At 42.0% G+C, this 20,537-nt stretch overlaps 1 protein-coding gene across 4 annotated transcripts; it reads left to right on the top strand.

The window, feature by feature from the left end:
• Positions 1-1,948: 1,948 nt before the first annotated feature.
• ANKRD46 (ankyrin repeat domain 46) lies at positions 1,949-19,166 on the top strand. 4 transcript variants are annotated; one of them, XM_081874755.1, is made up of 6 exons: positions 1,949-2,320; positions 6,010-6,112; positions 6,536-6,675; positions 10,118-10,454; positions 13,246-13,404; positions 16,797-19,166. In XM_081874755.1, exons 3-6 carry the CDS (start codon positions 6,606-6,608, stop codon positions 17,011-17,013), a joined length of 783 nt encoding a protein of 260 aa, XP_081730881.1. In that variant the 5' UTR covers positions 1,949-2,320; positions 6,010-6,112; positions 6,536-6,605; the 3' UTR covers positions 17,014-19,166. The 4 variants fall into 4 exon arrangements, with proteins under 4 accessions (XP_081730881.1, XP_081730883.1, XP_081730882.1 ...); XM_081874756.1 differs by lacking the exon at positions 1,949-2,320 and adding an exon at positions 2,554-2,679; XM_081874757.1 differs by lacking the exon at positions 6,536-6,675 and having other exon boundaries at positions 1,952-2,320.
• The last annotated feature ends 1,371 nt before the right edge of the window (positions 19,167-20,537 follow it).

Consider the following 20,537-nt stretch of genomic DNA (forward strand, 5'->3'; position numbering starts at 1 on the left):
TGTTAGACAACCAGTGTGGATGCTAGGGGCAGGTGAAACATCCTTTGGGAAGTGCTAGAAGATGTACGGAGTCAGGCACTGGTCCATCTACACTGGCAAACACCCCTTTTGCAATCCTACCTGGAGATCGAACCTGCAATACAGTGAACACTCGGGTTGTGAATGTGATCCATGCAGGATGCATGTTTGCAACCCACAGCGGCGCGTCTGCGCACATGTGGGTTGCGATTTGGTGCTTCTGCGCAATCGCAAAGTGTGATTTAGCGCTTCTGCGCATGCGTGACTGCCAAAACCCAGAGGTAATCTGTTCCGGTACTTCCAGGTTTTGGCGGTCCGTAACCCAAAAAAGAGGGATGCAGGTGATCAGACTAGGACTTGCCGATCAGAAGGTTGGTGGTTCGAATCCCCGCGATGGGGTGAGCTCCTGTTGCTCGGTCCCAGCTCCTGCCAACCTAGCAGTTTGAAAGCACGTCAAAGTGCAAGTAGATAAATAGGTGCCACTCCGGCAGGAAGGTAAACGGTGTTTCCATGCACTTCTCTGGTTCGCCAGAAGCGGCTCAGTCATGCTGGCCACATGACCCAGAAGCCGTATGCCAGCTCCTTTGGCCAATAAAGCGAGATGAGCGCCACAACACCAGAGTCGTCCGCGACTGGACCTAACAGTCAGGGGTCCCTTTACCCCGAAAAAAACACAACCTGAAGTGTCTGTAACCTGAGGTATGACTGTACCTGCGAAGCATGTTATCTATCCCCGAGCTAATCTTGCTTCTCACTAGAGGGGGGGGGGCGTGTTCTGCTGATGCATAACGTTTCTACACCAGCCCGCCCGCGAGGGGCGCTGCTGGGTCGATCTCGCTTTGCCCGACGCTCTATCATCTCTCTGCTCCACGTCATTTCGCTTCCTGAGCCAAGCAGCGCTGAAAACCCAAAGCGGCTGTAGTCTCAGCTGTTTTTGCATACATAGTAATGGTCTTCAATCGACGCTCCAAGAATCCATGTAACCTGCAGAGCGGGAGTCATTGGGAATACAGCACACAGAAACCAATGTGGTACCCAGAATAAGGCAGACTGGTTAAAGAAGTTCGTTTCGTTGATTTTTTATTTTTAATTAAGCATGCCTGCTGTCTCTCTGAGTGTGTATCTCACACAAACATAGGGCGGGGCAGGGGAATTGGACAAATACGACAACACTCCTTTTTTCAGGGTTAATTTAAAACCATTATGCGTACAGAAATAAAATGTTCCAGTAACAAACCCCATGGCAGCTGGACAGACTTTAATCCCCAAGAAACCAACTACAGTACCCTTCCCTTAAAACACACCCCAGAAATGTGTGTGTGTTTCTTTAACTACATACATAAAATAAACTCAAGAAGCCATGGGGGGGCTTATTCTCATCAAATAGGCAAAATAACGTGGTGGAAGTGAGCAACCTATTCTGCCTTGGTCAGACCCCAGCGGGAATACTGTATCCAGTTCTAGGCACCACAATTTAAGAAGAATATTGACCATAGCTGTCAACTTTCCCCTTTTTTAAAGGGAAATCCTATTATTCAGAATATGATTTCTCTTAAAAATGGGGCAAAGTTGACAGCTATGGTATTGACAAGCCGGAACATGTGCAGAGGAGAGCGAGCAAGACGATAAAGGGTCTGGAAAGCAAGTCTTATGAGTGCTTGTAGAAGCTGTGTATGTTTAACCTGGAGAAGAAGAGACGAAGAGGAGATATGATAGCCATCTCCCAATATCAGGCACCCCCAAACTCGTCCCTCCAGATGTTTTTGGGACCACAATTCCCACCATCCCTGACCACTGGTCCTGTTAGCTAGGGATGATGGGAGTTGTAGTCCCAAAACAGGGCCGGGTTGGGGGTTGCCTGCCCTATATATAGAAAGAACCGTCACAGGGAAGTTGGGAGCAAGCTTGTTTTCTCCTGTTCCGACAATGGAAGGCGGCGGAGGTTTTTAAGCAGAGATCGGATGGCCATGCTGCACGGATGCTTTAGCTGAGATTCCTGCCTTGCAAGGGGGTCGGACTAGATGACCCTCGAGGTCCTTTCCAGCTCTGCAGTTCTGTTCCTCTTCTTCAAAGCATTGCATCAGAAAGGCTTTCCTTCCTTCCAGCGCCAGCAATTGATCCCAAAGCGCTTGCCCCCCCTCCCCCTCCTGAGAGGAGAGTTCCGTGAACTGCAACCGGGAACCGGAAGAGAGAGGCGAGGTCGGGCTCCCTTTCGCGAGGGCGTCTCTACCTCTTTGTCGCAAGCGGGGCCTGGTTTCTGGCGGTTGGGCGCAGGCAGCTGACGACGCCCGTCGAGAGCGAGGTAGGGGCGAAGGAGCCGGGGCTGGGGCGAGGCAGCGCCGGCCTTCTTGTGGGGCCGCAGCCGGGGGCGAAGGAAGGAAGCGGTGCTTTGTTGCCCGGCCCTTGAGGGGAAGGCGGGGAAGAATTGCCACAGAATTGCTGAGGGACTCCAGCCTGGGGCGGGGGGCGGGGAGCAAGCAGTGCCGCACCCGCGGAAGGAGGTATTGTGGGGATGGGCTGTCCCGTGTCATCACTACAGGTGGCGGGTTCGGGGCGTGGCCCAAACCTGGCACCGCCCCCTTTTAGAGTTTGCAGCGACGCGCGGGAATTAAACAGGTGAAGGGCCGGATTTAAGTTTGAGGAGGCCCTGAGCTGCTGAAGGTAATGGGGCCCTTTATATGTCCAGCTGTCCTTTGTCAACGACAAATTGTCGCTGTTGTTTTGTGTTGAATGTATGCTCTGTGGTCATTTATGGACCTAATAGATATCTAAAGCCATATGCACATAACAAAAGGCTAGCAGGCGGGGATCATTATTTACATCATAGGAGCCTTTTGTTGTTGTTTAGTCGTGTCCGACTCTTCGTGACCCCCTGGACCAGAGCACGCCAGGCACTCCTGTCTTCCACTGCCTCCCGCAGTTTGGACAGACTCATGCTGGTAGCTTCAAGAATACGCCAACCATCTCGTCCTCTGTCGTCCCCTTCTCCTTGTGCCCTCCATCTTTCCCAACATCAGGGTCTTTTCCAGGGAGTCTTCTCTTCTCATGAGGTGGCCAAAGTACTGGAGCCTCAGCTTCAGGATCTGTCCTTCCAGTGAGCACTCAGGGCTAATTTCCTTCAGAATGGATTGGTCTGATCTTCTTGCAGTCCGTGGGACTCTCAAGAGTCTCCTCCAGCACCAGAATTCAAAAGCATCAATTCTTCGGCAATTAGCCTTCTTTACGGTCCAACTCTCACTTCCATACATCACTACTGGGAAAACTACACAACACAAAACACTGTTGCTGTATGTAGGTCATAGCTGTCAACTTTTCCCTTTTCTTGTGAGGAATCCTATTCAGAATAAGGGAATTTCCCTTTTAAAAAAGGGGGATGTTGACAGCTATGATGTAGGCTTTATTTTATTTGTTTTTTATCTTATATTTTGTAAATGTCCATCCAGTTTTGTTTTGTTTTTAAATTTGGGGGGGGGGGCAAGAGAGTGGGGCCCTAAGCTATAGTTTGTTTAGCTTCTATGGGAGAAGCAGGGATAAATTCGCCTTGCAGCTGTAAAAAAAACCAAGGCTTGAGTTTGTTTTGCTTATCAAAGAATGGTGGAGTCCGACCCCCTTGCTGTGCAGGCCTAGGTGCCAACCCGTGGGGCTGAGGTCCCTTCGCCCACCCCCCACCCCCACTGCAGTAAAATATTTGAGGGGGTTGACCCCGCTCCCCACAAAGTTGATGGGCATTGCCATTCAAATGGTGTGTCATGTGATCGATTACGCAGGGCAGCCCTGCCCCCCCCCCATGTTTTATTCAAGTTGGTAATACTTCAGGGTCACTTTCTCTTTCTTTCATTTCCTTTTCTGTTACTGTCGCCTTTGAAAAGGCAAATTACATATTTAATGTATCTTATTTTGTGCAAGAGCAGGTCTGCACAAAAGAAGATGGTTGTTAAAAAAGGAAATGTATATGTGCTTTCAGCAACAACTAACTGGTGGGAAAAGGGCAGGCTGCATCCTTTCCTTTGGGCTGATGTAAACAAAATGAAAGTAGGGGTTTGTGGCAATAGATGGCACTCAGCCAAATGTCACGTCTAAAAAAACCTAGTGATGTGAGGTGAGAATATTCTCCGGAGAGTATTCTCAAAAATGAGAATTTTCTCGAGAATATTCTCTGCTAGAAAATTCTCTGAAGAATATTCTCCACAAACTGTAAATTCTAATGTAAGAAGCAGTTTTACAACCCACATTTAAAAGATCTAGTAAATAATAAGTCAAGCTGTGATATTGCCAGTGTAAGTAATGAATGATGATTTTTTTGATCCAGTTACATTACTGGGCATTGTGTCATTCAACATTGGCAGTTCTGCAATGTGAGCTACAGAAAGTTTTTTTGGGTTTTTTTTTAGTTTTAAAAATGCTATTTAATTGGATGAACATTTGAATTCATATGTATTTCAACTATACCTAATAGCCTTTTTTCTATTTTGGTGTGACCTTATTCTTAGCAATTCTATACCCTTGGCCATACAGTGTGATTTATTTATTTTTTTACAGAAAGTAGCTTTAATGCTTTATACACTTAAGTACCTAGGGCCCTATACAATTATGTGTAACAGCATGTGAGGTGGCCTTGATTTAAACAGTTGATGTTTCTATATTTTTATTTAGTGCCAGTAACTGGTTTTTGCTGTGCCATTCAATGGTACAAGGTGCCATTTACCAGAGATTGACATATTGAAATATATTATCAAAAATGATAATATATTTAATGTTAGGTAAAGGTAAAGGGACCCCTGACCATTAGGTCCAGTCGTGGACGACTCTGGGGTTGCGACGCTCACATGGTTTCTTTTTTATATGTATGCATATAGTTTTGTTTCTCAAGCTGTGTTTTAGTCACCAAAACAGTTATTAAGTGTTAGAGCTATCAGAACACAAGATAGCCTATTATTGAATGTACGTGTACCTTAACATGCCAATTGTATTTTTTGACTTGTCCTATAACATATACATGTTCTAATGGAAGAATAAAATATGATTTAACTACTGAGTTTCCTTATACCAAAGCTTAACATGACAATTACTGGTGCCCTCACCTTAGAATGCATTAAAATGAATATTCTTCTATTTTAAATGAAAATTCTCTAATCTCATTAATCAAGAATATTCTCCAAAAGATTATTCTCGAGAATTTAACATTACTTTAAAAAAACAACAACATCCACACATTGTGCTTCCACACAGAGTAACATGCAATTTTATATTGGATTTTCTTCCCTTATCAAATTATCTATGGAACAGGAAAATTCAAATTTTGTGCAGGGTGGAATGTACGTTGCCACCTGGATGAGGAGAATATAATGCAGATACCATTAAAATAAAATATAGACATAAGCAGCTTCAAGTCCTCATTAAAGTAAGCACTGAGCTCAAGAGTATGTGCAGATTACTAAACTCATTTTTTTCAAAAGCAGAATAATTACATGAGTAAACAGCGTATATTTATTCAACATGAGATCTATATAGAGGCAGTTTGGTGTGTCATCCTATACACACACACACACACACACACACACACACGTTAGTACCTTACTTGGAAAGCAATGGATTTCAGACTCCCTACCATTGTTAAACCCTTTTCCACACTCATTTGTCTAGTGAGGGACGTCAGCGCTTTGCCGAGAGTGTCTAGAGACAAGCCTGGGTTCAGACAACATGCTAAACCAAACCATGTCTTCACTTGTAGCAGTGCAGGAATTTGGGAGGAGTGCAGTGTCCTTGATTTTCTCTCTCAGAGCACCCACATATTTGTGCTAATATGTTGTTTAGATTAGCATAATATGCATCTGAAATAGCATCTCTGATTAGTAGATTACATTTTGCTAGAAATTCTGATCTTGGAGAAATGTAAAATAACATTACATTTCTAGGTGTATTGTGCTCAGTTTAAAACTTACAGGGGAATACTGAGCTCTACTTGGTAAGATTCTTCTGTTCTATTTACAGGTTTGTACTGGACCACAAAATATGTGATTAGAACGAATGTTAACAACCTTGTGAGTAGACCACACTTACCTACCGAAGAGAGGACTTGATACTTTCTTAATAAGTGAGTATATATAAGATATTATTTTTAATACTTGATCACTTCAGTATCTCAATCTGTAATTCTAGTTTGCAGCAAACTTGAGACTGAGCTCTGAAGGGGGGAAAGTTCATCTTCAGCAGGGTGAGCCTGTAAGCATCTAGAAATGCTTGTTTTGCAAAGATGTGATGAAGCCAGAGTTGGGCTTCTTCAGATTTTGGCTGGGAATTAGGCCAGAAAGCCTGACTGGCTTTGAATGAGCACCCCCAGTTGTGTAGCTCATTAGAGTTCTTAACAGTGGGCTCAGTCATACTGTAGTTTAAAGTGGATAGTAAGCTTTCTGTACCTCCATTAATTCTCCATTGCCAGCATGACATTCTCCTCTAAAACATTCCCTTCCCAGACTTCCTCCCCCCTCCAGATGTTCTTATACCTTCTACTTTTCAGAGTATCCCTGGTATGAGAAAATCTGGATTGAGGAAGCGGAAAGTGTGGGAAGGCGATAATTTGGAGGAAAATGTCATCTGGACAATGGAGAATCTGTGAAAGTACAGGAAGCTTACCATCCACATTAAATGACAGCATGGGTGAGCCCAACATCACAGACTGGAAATGAAAGCAGCTTTATGTGCTTAGTTTTTGTTCTTCCAGATATAATGGAAGCAGCTGCTACTCTAGAAGGCACTGGTGATCTCTTACGAATTCTGTCTAGTCCCTTTCGTGAAAACTGTTTCATTTTCAAAGGAGGCTTAATAGACCACAAACCATTTCTGGAGATGAATAGCACTTACAGAATTTATTTCATAAATTTATACACTGCTTGATTTGGGGGAAACCCCTCAAAGAAGTTTATCACAAATTATGCAGTAATAGCATTCTTTAGAACTGTACTTTTCACGTCTTTCATTTCAGGGTTTGTTTTCTGTATTTGTAGTAAACCATAACTGTCTAGAAGGGTTTGGATAAACGCTTTTTGGAATTTATCAAGGTATAAAATTCAAAGCAACATGTTGCTGGAAACACAGTCAGTTGGAACAATTTCAACTACCATCACTCTGTATTAAATTCAGGCTTTCCATTGCCGATCTGGTTTTATTGTATAGAGAATTTAACTTTCAGCTGTTGCAGGACATTGATCTTCAGTCAGTGGGTCAGAACCTCCAAGGGGGTGGCAGCTGTTTTTTTTTTTAAAAAAAAACAGCTTTGTATAGAAGAAGGAATTTTAGATGGTGAAGTATTTCTTATCTCCCTGCCTGATAAACTGTGCCAACCAGAATTCAATCTGCCATATTGAATAGGGAACCCTGACCGCCTCCTTTACACCTGGTTGGTCCTGATAGAAAAGCAGGAACCTGGATGTGTGTGTTGAAAAGTTGAAAGTAGGCCCCATTTTTCAGGTTGCAGTTAAGGATCATAGGCAGTAGTCTGCAATTTTTGACTGGCTTTGCTCAGAGCCTGTTTTCTTAGAAACAAGAAGCAGGGAGAATGTAGGCTTCGGCTGCTGTTTGACTGTGTTTCTCTGAATGCACCCACCACCTCTTTCTCATTTAGGAAATAGAGACAGATGTGCGAGGGCTTCAGCCGCTGCTTTGTAGCAAGACTCACAGCTCCTCTGCCGGGCAACAGCTGTAGAAGCCTGTCCCCCTCATCTGCCCCTCTCTCTTATGAGATAGAGAGGCAGGAGCGCACTGAGTGGTGATGCTCAGAATGCTGCCATTGGGCAGCAGCCAAGAAGTCCCTATAGCAGGAAAGGGTGGTGGGCTTGCTGGCTTGAACCGGGGCATGGGGAGCATGGCCAGCTTTTCTCCCAGTTTTGGAGCTGGAAATAGAATTGCCACAAAGCTACCAGGTCAACTCCCACCCATCTCTGCAGCTTCAAAGTTGGGCGGAAACTTCTTGTCACTCAACATGGTCGCCAGAGGGCAGTGCCACACTGCAGTTGTTGAAGTCTAGTCCTAAGATTAGATTGGAGTATCATAGCTATGTGGAATAACTGCTAAAATCCCAATGCTTGTGAAACAGCTTTTTTTTTAAAAAAGGAAAAAAATATTGTTGCTATTGTAAACTTGAAAAGTAAGCATAAAAGAGCAGGGGGTGGGAAGACCCAATTTATAGAATATTAAAAAACAAACACCAACTCTTCACTATATTTGCTTAGAAGAAATAAGCCCAGTTAATTTCAAAGGAACTTGGTTTCATACAAGAGTGCTTAGGATCAGAGTCTTTGTGTACAATCAGAATGATCCAAATGTTTATTCAGAATTATTGTGTAAAATATACTGGGAATCTGTTTGGAAAATACTGAGTCTTGAGTATCCAAAATCCATATTTTCCTTTCCATTATCCATTTTTAAGCCTCAAGTTAAATATTTAGATAATAGAACAACACATTAAACAGATTCAGTTGTTCACTTGATTCTTATTCTGGTTGTTTAATTACCTCTCACATTTCCACAGCTTCAACCTTCCACTTTGGGTTGTGTTTTACTGCTTTTCCTTTACTGATACCCAGTTCAGGATACTTGGTGGCCATGGATGTGGTCCACCAAACACTATTGTTACATAACTTCCATGAATTCCAACAGATTTTTATTTATTTATGAGATTCCGTACCTGTCCTTTGTTATAAGGTCCCAGGGTAGGTTACAACAACAGACTGTACAATTGTAGAACTCCCTTTGAAAAGGAATGGAGGTTGCATAGCATACATCTTTAATGGTTTGCTTTTGTTTCTCTGTCTCTGCATTGGGCATTTGATGCACATGAGTTGAATGAAATCTTTGTGTAAATGAAATGTACAGTAGAGATGGTACCATTAAAGTAAGTCTGAGGGGGATGATGTATTCAGGGAGGATGGTATTTTAAGCAAAATCACACCACCGCTGCTTATGTGCTGAAGTTCAAATGTAAATAAGGAACGGATAAATGAGAAATGAAATCGCATTAAGAGAGGTTTTATTTATAGCCCGTATAAGAATGTCTCATCTGCATCACTGTCTCTTATCTGGAGACTGCATAATGTATATCCATGTACCCTTCTTCAGTTGGAGAAAACTAGGCTTTTCAAATTTATAATCATTAGCAATATTTGTATATCATCCAGTCATCAATGATCTCTGGGAAGTGAACGGTAAAATATTAAAACATGAAGCAAAAACAGAATAAAACTTATCACAAAAACTGAAATAGGTAAAATCAGCAAGCTATTTAATATGGCAGATTGAAAAGCAGCAACAAATTTTAAAATTAAAATGCCTGGGAAAATAAAAAGTTGCCAGAAGGGGCATAATATGGGAGCTGGGCAAGCCTCTTTGCAGGGGATCTTTCCTTCCCTCCTGATCACCCTTTATATTCTGAAATTAAGCTGCAGAGGTCAGGGAGATCTCTTCTTAGTAAGGATTTACCAACTGTCTGACATTCATCATAGTGACCTGAACCAACCCTCTGAAGTGAGAGAGTTACTAATCCTTGTAGGGGAGAAAAAGGAGTAAAAGTGTTCTCTGTTCAGAGTGAAATATGAAGCACTATGGGTGAAATTCAGTGCTGTACTATTATGAACGTTCTGTCTGCATAAGCACTGCAGCTTGCCAGGGGGGTTCTCCCAATTCCCCCCAAGAGCCAATTTTGAGGGGAGTGGAGATGGACCTTGTTGCATAAGCAGAAATCCTTATTCAGGGCTTCTGCTGAGGTGACATGTAAGTTGAATCCTGCACTATATGTATACAGTTACAGATAGGTAGTTACAGATAGGTTACAGATACAGTTACAGATAGGTAGCCGTGTTGGTCTGCCATAGTCAAAACAAAAAAAAATTCCTTCCAGTAGCACCTTATATAGTGGTCACCTTATATAGTGGACTTAGTTGGTCTTTAAGGTGCTACTATATGTATACAGTACAGTAGTTTGGATCTGACTTCCATGTGACAGTTTTTCTCATTCAGGAAAATAATTACTTGCTTGAAGTGTTAGCATTGTTTTCACCAGCATAGTCTCACCGTTTGTTTCATTTCATTTCATTTTCAACTACAGGCTTGCTGCATTTCCCAGAAACAGACATGTCCTATGTGTTTGTAAACGATTCTTCGCAGACAAATGTGCCTCTGCTGCAGGCTTGCATTGATGGAGATTTTAACTATTCCAAGAGGCTCTTGGAGAGTGGCTTTGACCCAAACATTCGCGACAGCCGTGGCCGAACAGGCCTCCACCTAGCAGCGGCCAGAGGAAACGTAGACATCTGTCAGTTGTTGCATAAATTTGGTGCCGATCTGCTGGCCACTGATTATCAAGGTAACACAGCCCTTCACCTGTGTGGGCATGTGGATACCATTCAATTCCTCGTGTCCAACGGGCTCAAAATAGATATTTGGTAAGTATGCTGGAACCCTGTGTCTTGAATTTTTTAAAATAATAATAATACTTGTTGCTTGATAATCTACCGTAATAGGCAGATTGGGCCACGCAAATGAACATGCGAGGGATTTCAGACATGTCAGTTTATTCTTCAGCCTTGCCGGAATAGAAATTCAGCATAGTTCTGGGCTAATGAGCTGCGCAAAAAACAAAAGCTGTTTCAGAGCTGACAGGAGAAACTGGAAAGGTCGTCAGGTCCATTATTATAGCTTATAATGGATTTGCTTTTCCTCCCCAATGACTGTGTAGCACGAGGAACTGTGATTCTCCCACATTATGAGCAGTGTTAGAAACTCTGTGTTAGATATATAACACAGATATATAGTGGTGTTAGATATATAAGCTAGGCACCAAATGGCACCCTAAACCCAGGTTTCTGTCGACACAACGGAATGTCTATTCGCAAGGGGGTTAGACTAGATGGCCCTCTGGGTCCCTTCCAACACTACAATTCTATGATCTCAACTACATTGCTTGACAGTTGACTCTTACAACAGTTCACTTGTCCCAGTATGCAAGAGGGAGAAACACTCATGGTGGAAATGGAAATGGGTATTAACTATGGACTAAGGCAGAGGTTTATAAACTGGTTTGTGAGTTTCATTTGGCTGGCCTGTGGAAAGGCTGCAGCTCAGTCAAATATATGTGTATCCAGCCCTGCTCTTACTTTATTTGATGCGATAATGGAGGACTAAGATGCCCAGCAAGGGGTGCTTGATTTGCATGGCAGTTCAGAAACAGATCATGCATCTTTTGCTGCACATGAGTCAACTGGCTTGATGGAGATGTCATTTGCCAACCTGGTGCCCAGAGATCTCCATGTAGTCACAATTGGACCAGCACCAGTAACAAAATGTGCCTGGCATCTGGGGAATTTCCTCAGTACCACTGCCTCTTTTTGATGGTTGTTGGCACTATCATAAGCCCCTTCCATGGAAGGTAAAGGACTATCTATACTGCATGTTGTGGTGGCATCATGGAAACGGTATCAGGCAGAGATTTATTTCCAGTGCCTTCCATGCGATACTGTCAGATGAGCACTTGCGCACCTGACAAAGGAATAATGTCTATAGTCATAGGTGGTGTTTGTGTTCTGATACACATCCTTAATGTGAAGATGAAGGACGGAGTCATCTCAAAATAACTGGCCTCATTTCACGACTTGCTGGTTTCAGTGTAAAGAAAAATGTGTTCCCCAGTTCTTTTTCATTGCTGTGGATAACATTGTTTTCCAGCATTCACCTTACCTGCTCCCAGAGCTTGTGATTCAGCCTTTTCTCTGAAATACTTCATATTTGCTCTGCCATGCTCCCAGCATCTGTCAATGCCAGTGCCTGGACAGAAGCACTTAACGTACTGAATAAATAAACACATTTAACAATTGTCCCAGAATGGTTTCTTGTTTGAACTATCTGCTCACATATCCTTATTGTTGGAAAACTGCAGTCAGGCTTAAGTCTGTTGTTTTTATTTTTTTGAGCTATATTTTGACATTTTCTCTTATTGACTTGTATTTGGCTAAGAGATCTAGAGGCAGCACAATCTTAGTAAGTTCACCTGTACTTTGCATGAATTCAACAAAAATCATCATAATTAACTTTGGGATAGATCCTCTGATAATGCAACAGGAAGCTCTGAAAAAGGATTGGTGCCAGATGTGGTACTGATGTGAGGGATGTGGGTGGCGCTGTGGGCTAAACCACAGAGCCTAGGACTTGCCGATCAGAAGGTTGGCGGTTCGAATCCCCACGACGGGGTGAGTTCCCGTTGCTCGGTCCCTGCTCCTGCCAACCTAGCAGTTCAAAAGCACATCCAAGTGCAAGTAGATAAATAGGTACCGCTCTGGCAGGAAGGTATACGGCGTTTCTGTGCGCTGCTCTGGTTCGCCAGAAGCAGCTTAATCGTGCTGGCCACATGACCCGGAAGCTGTACTCCGGCTCCCTTGGCCAATAAAGCGAGATGAGCACCGCAGCCCCAGAGTCGGTCATGACTGGACAACAAAAATGCAAGAGGAAAGATAATGGACAGAGAAAAATGTGATCAAATGCAATTGTGCAGACTTAAAATAAAATAAAATTAACCTGGATCTTGCAATCCCAAACAATCTCTTAACAGTTGTTTAAGAAAAGTTGCTTTTGTTTCCCCTTTTCTCCATCCATTGTCAGTATTAAATTCTAAAGAGTTTTTAATGAATAATAAAATTAAGGAGCTATTTATCTTGTCTACATTGATGCTCGTTTAGAAAAAAAACTCAAGTAGTAATAAAAACACTGCAATAATGGGCTACTTGAAGGCCACTTGAAATGCTTTACCCTTGCATGCTTACGCCTCCAAAAATTGCTTTCATATGGCAGTTAGAACATTGGGAAATTGCTTTCCACCTGTTTCACCTGTCTAAATTGGAGAGATAGTGTTGATGCTGCATCATCCAGATGACTGCCATGCTGCACCTTTGTGTTATTGGATGGAATCGCATGGTAAATGGTTCTGAAATATTACACATCTCCCTCATAATGCAAGGAATGTCCCTAAAAATTGTGATATAGAAGTCATAGAATTGTACCATTGGAAGAGATCCCGGGGGTCATCTAGTCAAACCTCTTGCAATACAGGAATCTCAACACGCGGTCCCTCATCTAATTTTAAACCATACTTAGCTTTGCAAATGTGGCAACAGTTTTATTGCATCTATCCATGTTTCAAGTAGAAACAGTTCTGTGAGCTCTTTCTCTCTATGCTTAATATAGCAATCACCAAGGTGCTACACCTCTTGTTCTGGCAAAACGAAGAGGTGTAAATAAAGATGTGATCCGGTTGCTAGAATCTTTGGAGGAACAAGAAGTGAAAGGATTCAACAGAGGAACTCACTCGAAGCTGGAAACAATGCAGACTGCTGAGAGTGAAAGGTACTACAAAAAAATCAAATCAGTATTGTATACTGGTTCAACATAGCTGAATGAGTTCTCATGTTTGGAGCTTGTTCTGCGTATTCAAAAAGGTCAGGGCTTATTGTCAGCGTTTCCATAGAACCTTTACTCTATGTTTGGGCTTTAGTTTCCAAGTTGATCTTTCAGGTTCTTCGAAAGCTGGACTGCCTGTGTCTTATGTGACTCATGAACTTTGGTAGTCAGCCAATATCACATATGGTTAGTTCTCAATGAGCCTGTACCATCTCGGATTGCCAGAGGAGGCTCACATGATCTGACTTCTCTTCCATACCAAAAAGCGAAAACCCTAGACATAGAAAACTAGATGTCAGGGAGAAAGGTTCTAGCTTAACTTTCTCCCTGACATGTTGGAAAACCACGGGCAGATAGTGATTTTTGTACGGAGGAGTATTCAGTCATGCCCAAACCAGCCCAAACTATGCTGTAGTGAGTGGCTTCAGCAGCAGAAAGTCTTTGAGGGTCCTTTCGTGTTCTGTGTGACAGACCTGCTTTCAGTGTGTCCATTGTGTGTCTTTCAATGAACGCTGTGTTATTGGAAAGGGAGATATGCTTGTGTAAACACAGGAAGCCTCAGGCACCTGCTGCAGGTTGCAGTTGTCTGACTGGTGCTACACACTTTTCATAGCCTTTCTGTGGTAGGCAAGGGGGCTCTTGCTTCCACCATCCCTGCTGTTTTATGCAGATAGGCCCCTTCCCAGCTGCCGGGGGCAAGTTGAAAATACTATCTGCCTTGGAAATGTATGTGCTTCATATTTACAGTGAAGCAGCTGGAATATTGATATGTTCAGGTTTTCAGCCTGAAAAGTATTTTCAAGTAGAAACTAGGCTAGACTTTTTAATGCCTGTCCTCCAATCCTTATCAGCACATTGGGAAAGGGGAACAAGATCTTTATTCCTTAAACATTTTATGGGTTTTTTCAAGATTCTCTTAGGCATTAAGTAAATCAAAACAGTGGTTTTCTTTGCCCGTTCTATAGGAGATGCAGCCCACCTCTTCCATTTAAGAAGTATCTTCAATTCTAATCGAGCTTTCGTTTGCAAATCAGCATTGTGCATCTAATGCATTTAAACATAATCCATTGCTTCCTTATCCCTTTTTTTTTTCATGAAATGACTTGGCAAAGAAAAATGCCTTATTCAGCTGCAAATATCTAAACAATGTGCTGCCCAGTATCCCTAGAATTGATCTACAGTCTTTTAAGTACCATCTTTTTATACAGGACTTTTCATGGCAACAATAGGTATAGTTAGGGCTCAAAAGTGCATTTACATTTGTACCCTTTGTGGTTGAATAGAAAAATATAAACAGAAGACTGCAATTAGGGTTTGATTCTTTGCTTTGCGTTCTGTCTCCTTCCTGCTTTCTTATTTCACCAAATTAATTGTTTCTCTTTCTTGTTCTGTTAGCAGTTGAAGCTTGGATTCCCAACTACTCTCACCCTTTTCCTCTAGCGTGGAGTCTTATTGGAGGCATTTTAACTCTGAGGATGTGTTCTCCTTGTGTACTTAGCCTTAGCCAGACCCGTAACTAACGGCCAACCACTCTGTTGGTAGCAACATCTAACAAAAATGCAGCCTGCTTTTCTTAGCAGCAGAAACAACATCTGGGATTCACGTCACTTCCCAAGTCCTTCCAAAATAGCTGGTATTCCAGCACTTCCTACCATTTTAGTGTCGAGAGTTTATTGGTGGTAATGGAAAATAACACAGGTGGTTTCTCGGTGAGCCTTTTTCTGTTTTCAAAGAAAGAGGCCTAGTTTGTTTTCAGTAGCCATGTGATCTTTCCACTTAAAATGCATCATACCTTTATTTAACCTCTATAGTGGTTATAGATTAACAGGTTGAATCTTAATTAGTAAGCATTCCTGTGGTGTGTTAGAGGAGTTGATAACAAGGGTGAAATGGCTTGGATTCTGCAGTAGCAAACACACCAAGGTTCTTTCCAGGGAAGTAAATGTTTAAAAACAAAAGTAGGGAATTATATTACAAATATCAGGTGCTTTCTGTCTGTTTCTCCTCTTTCTGAGATCCTGCGCATGTGTTCTGCCATGGAGCAGTCATGTAGACTGCATAGTGGCAGGAGCAGCCTAGTCCCCTCACTCCATGACCCTTTACCAAATTTTTAGAAGTGTGTGTGCATTTAAGTTTCTAACCTTTTTCCTTTCGGAAGTGTAAAGAAAAACCCACACTCTACCCAGTTACTTGGCAAGCAGTATATGTACTCCCACCTTCTGGCCTGTAGATAGCCAAATATTCTCATTCAACTTTCTTTAAAATTCAGGAGGTGTAATTAATACCTTTTTTGTGTATCTTTTATGGCTGATTGCAACCACTATTCCTCCTCCCCTGCTGTTCCTTGGGACCATCTTTAGTGGTGATCCCAGCCCGTCAGAAATCAGGTCACTGAATGTGATGAGGTTGCAATGCCCTCTCAAACTCCTCCCCACTTCAGATGGCCAAAGATTACTGGGGCCCACTCGTCACAAAATGGTGGCACATGGAGGCAGAGTTTGTCATACTCAGCTGGCAATTATTCATAATGATTTTACTGCTATCTAATCTATCTTTGGGAATTTCTTTGCCACATCATTTTCCTTGTGACAAGGAGTTCCATAACTCAGCTTTCCTCAAACTAAGCACAGGCATTTGCTGTGCAGGCATTGTGACTCAGACTCCACATTTTAGGCAGAATGTGTAAACCTAGAGCATCTAAGTGGAGAAAGCTTTTTCTTTTATATGTTTTCCTTTCCACACCATCGCATGCTTCATTGCCCACCTCCTGAAATATCTACTATTCTTTCACTCTCCACTTGTACCTTAGTTCTACCCCCAGTTTTTTTCATCCCTCCTCATTGGTCCTGTTACATTCACTTCTTTCTCTTGCAGTGATGTCCCTCAGTTTAATTGCTGAGAGTCTCTTTACACAACCAGTGTTTACGACATTTGGTACAGGGCTGCATCTGTGAAGAGAATATAAAAGATGTTTCCTTTTAACATGCAGCAGGTCTGTGTCAGAGACCAAGGCTCCTTGTGCAGTGTATTGTGTAATAGCATATATTTTGTAAAAACGGTGTTTATGCACTTTTGGTTAAACCATAAACAGAATTCACTCGGTGTGGGTTTTTTGGTGGGAAATACCACTGTAAAACTCTTGTAGTTTTGGCAAACGCAGCCAACCAAAATGTGAAGCAGCCTGGTTGTTTTAATCTGGGCTTTCCACATCCAAAACCCAATCTTAGCTCAGTAAGCCCTTGGCATGTTGCTTGCACAGTTAAGTCAATATTAATGTTCTGTGGTTTGGAGTTTTCGCTTGATGCATTAACCTTAATTCACCTGTGCTCCTTTTATAGCGCAATGGAAAGCCACTCGCTTCTCAACCCCAACCTGCAGCAAGGTGAGGGGGTCCTCTCCAGCTTCCGAACCACCTGGCAAGAATTTGTGGAGGACCTCGGCGTCTGGAGGGTGCTGCTCTTGTTGGTGGTCATTGCTTTGCTCTCTCTGGGGATTGCATACTATGTCAGTGGAGTTCTTCCTTTTGTAGAAAACCAGCCTGAACTCCTGCATTAGAGGCGACACAGACAGAGAGTGCCCTTTCCATTCTTTTTATCTTCTCAGTCTGTTTTCTTTGGTGCAGCTGCATGTATTGTTGTCCTTGACATATATACATATGTTCCTTTGTAGAGAACTCCTTTTGAGCAAGGATGCATTCATTTCGACTAAAAGTAATCCTAAATCAGCTTTCACCAACTTGGCACCCTCCACATCAGTGCTGGCTGAGGCTGATGGGCACTGATGTCCAAAGCAGCTTGAGGGCACCAGAGTACCATTCACACCATGCGCTGAAGGCACATGGTTTCCCCTATAGAACCTTGGGAACTGGGTTAAAGGTGCTGGAAATTGTAACTCTGGGGGAGACAAATTATAGTTCCCATGATTCTTTGGGGGAGCCAGTGACTGTGATGGTGGTGTAAGTGTGCTTTAAATGTATGGTGTGGATGCATTAAAGGTTACCAAAGGCTGCCTTAAGCTACCTCTAATGAGTCTTGGCTTTGAGTAAAATGTCGTTACTAGCAGTCTCTACTGATAACATACAAAGGTATTAAATGCCCCTGAACAGCATGACAAATTGGATAGGATGATGGATATCGGAGCATGTCATCACTATTTTATTGGACCACATCTATCCTTATGGGTGCTTAATAGTGTTAATTTTCCACCAGAAATATGCATAGCATAATACTGCAAGGGCACTTCTTTCATCTAAGGGTGCTTTTTTGTAAAGTAGGCTCACTTCATAACATCATTTCCTTACATTCTATTTGAAATGTTGTCAGTCTTTCTGTTTATTGGTTCAAGGCAATCACCTAGTTTATTTAGAGTGCACAATATTAATATTAATGACATTAACTTGTTTTGTTGGTTGTGGATGAAAACACTTCTGACTTTAAATATGTTGAGTGGGGGTTTTTTCCCTGTTAGGGAAGCCATTTTTTCTCTCAAAAGCACACAAATAATTTTTAATATGACATTCATTTGCTGTATAATTCGAAGCATATTTGTGTGTAGATGTTAGTCTGTTACATTCTTGTTAGGAGCTAGAAAGTAATATTTATCTCATTGCAGTTCCATTAGAAGGCAGGAATGTGAGAAGGTTTATAGTTTTTCAGATAGCACTTAAAAGCTAATGGGATGCCTTCTCTGCTAACATGATAGAGAGCTAACACAACAGAGAGACACTCAAGTGTTTTAACATTTTAATATATGGGATCACCTGAAAGCTGTCTCAGTACTACAGTTTTGAGGTCCTTTTACTAATTTATGAGAGATTTCATTAATACACTCTTACAAAAATTGTGTAACTATTTAGTAAGTAGTGCAGATATTTTAAAGGCAATTTGGCAACAGTTTTCTACTAAACAGATCGGTGTGTGCTCTTACACACACAATTATAAGAGGGAGAATAATGGTTCATTTCTCTACTTGGTAAGCTACAATCCATGTAAAGCCACATGAGTGAACATAAAATAAACATTTTTAAACTCAGAAATGGAAGGAAATACTTGGTGAGTATATTCAGGGATAAGTGCATTCTCTGTGTTGTTGTTTTCTCTGGCAGAAGTCTGAAGACAGTGGTTCCCCCCGCCCCCTGGCAATGTATAGGCATCTAATCTAAATGTTTTCTTGAAGGATTCTTCAGTTAAAGGTAGCAGAAATGGTAAGCACTCTGCACATGCACGCCAGTTTTGGAATCTTCTTGGTGTACTGTACCTGATCTGAAAATGATCCAGCCACAGTTAATTGCTTTTAAAGACTCCATTGAGTTTGAAGAGAAAATTCAGCTTGCATTTAATTCTTTCATGGAAAAATCACTGGATCATTTTTAGATAATATACAACAAATTGGGAATGCTCCAGTACTGGGATACAAAGTAACTTCTCAGCAGTTAATTTGATGTAGTCATCAGTATTGTTTCACTACAGATTCTCTTTTTATGCTTCTGTAATAAGCTTTAATTGTATTTTAAGCATGATTAGATGCTCTTCATAAATGTGTATAATCCGACTGTGTGCATGTATATTTTCTGTACTGTTTTAGACCATAATAACCATGCAATCTATGTACTGTCTCTGGATCAGTTCTGCACACTGGATGTTTTGAAGTATGTATTGCAGACACAAATATCTGTAGCGTTCCTAACTCTAATAAATAGGTTATTAGAACATGGTTGTTTTGACTTTTTAATGAGGTTTTATTCTTATGGCTTTATTATGTTAATGCAGTTAGAAATGAATATAGCACCTTCCAATCTGGAGGAATCCATAATGCTTCCAGAGTATGTCCTGAATACAGATGAAATGAGACTGCCTGGCTGACACAGTGGGCAAAAAAGAACTTGGATCAAATATACCAGGCAAATCCTAGAGAGGCAATGGATTCTTTTAATGCACCAGTTATGATATTTGAGACCCATATGGAAGTACCAGCAGTGTGAGTAGTCCTCCCCCACCCCACCTTATTTTTCAAGCGAGTGCACTAATCTGCAAGTAATCCACCCATTGATAGGGAAGGATGGAAAAATGAGTTTATTTGCTATGGTATAACCCTTTTGACATATAATATGAGGCATGTTTGCCTTGTCACAAATGAGGAGATGGACAGTAAGTTTCCCCCATTATTTGTATCAGACTGAGGGATTTCCCTGGGAACCTTTGGCTCTTAAACCCTGAGAACGTTTGGTGTTATTTAAATAGAAGTGCAATTTTCTATGCTTCACAGTTGTAAGATCTGGAAAAGAGAGGCTGCCTTCTCAAGCCCCACCTCCAATCTGTAACTGGCACTGGGTAGTATATATTTGGCTTAAGTTAATGTAGTTAGCCCGAAACTTGTGCACATTTAACTTGTGCAAATTCAGCTTTAAGCACCTTGCAGGGAAAAAAGAATGAATTAAAAAGGGGGTGGGCGTCCAGGAAGAATTTTGACTATATTTAATTTTGGCTTTAGGCATGATCCTCAGAACGTAACCCCTGTGTAAGTTGTGGGCTTACAGTGGTGCCTCGCAAGACAAAATTAATCCGTTCCGTGAGGCTCTTCGTATAGCGGTTTTTTCGTCTTGCGAAGCAAGCCCATTGACAGCTTAGCGGATTAGCGCTATTAGCGGTTTAGCGGCTTTTAGCGATCAGCTGTTAAGCGGCTTATCAGCGGATCAGCTGATAAGCGGCTTAGCGGCTTAGGAAAGGGGGGGAAGGGGGGAAAACCGCAGGAACTCGCAAGACATTTTCGTCTTGCGAAGCAAGCCCATAGGGAAATTCGTTTTGCGAAGCGCCTCCAAAACGGAAAACCCTTTCGTCTAGCGGGTTTTCCGTCTTGCGAGGTGTTCGTCTTGCGGGGCACCACTGTACTATAAATATTTGCAGTCAGTAATAGCTAGCTGGTTTTAACACTGCCTGTTGAATCATTCAAATAAAAAAAATGTCCCTTTATTCCCAGCCCATTTAATATAATGCAAATAATTGGCTACCTTTCACAAGTTCTCAAAGGTTTCTATCTCCTTCAGTCCACTGAATTTAATCCACTACATCCTATGGGTCCTT

The sequence above is a fragment of the Podarcis erhardii genome (assembly GCF_964252035.2).
Source record: "Podarcis erhardii genome assembly, chromosome: 8".
Taxonomy (NCBI): Eukaryota; Metazoa; Chordata; class Lepidosauria; order Squamata; family Lacertidae; genus Podarcis; species Podarcis erhardii.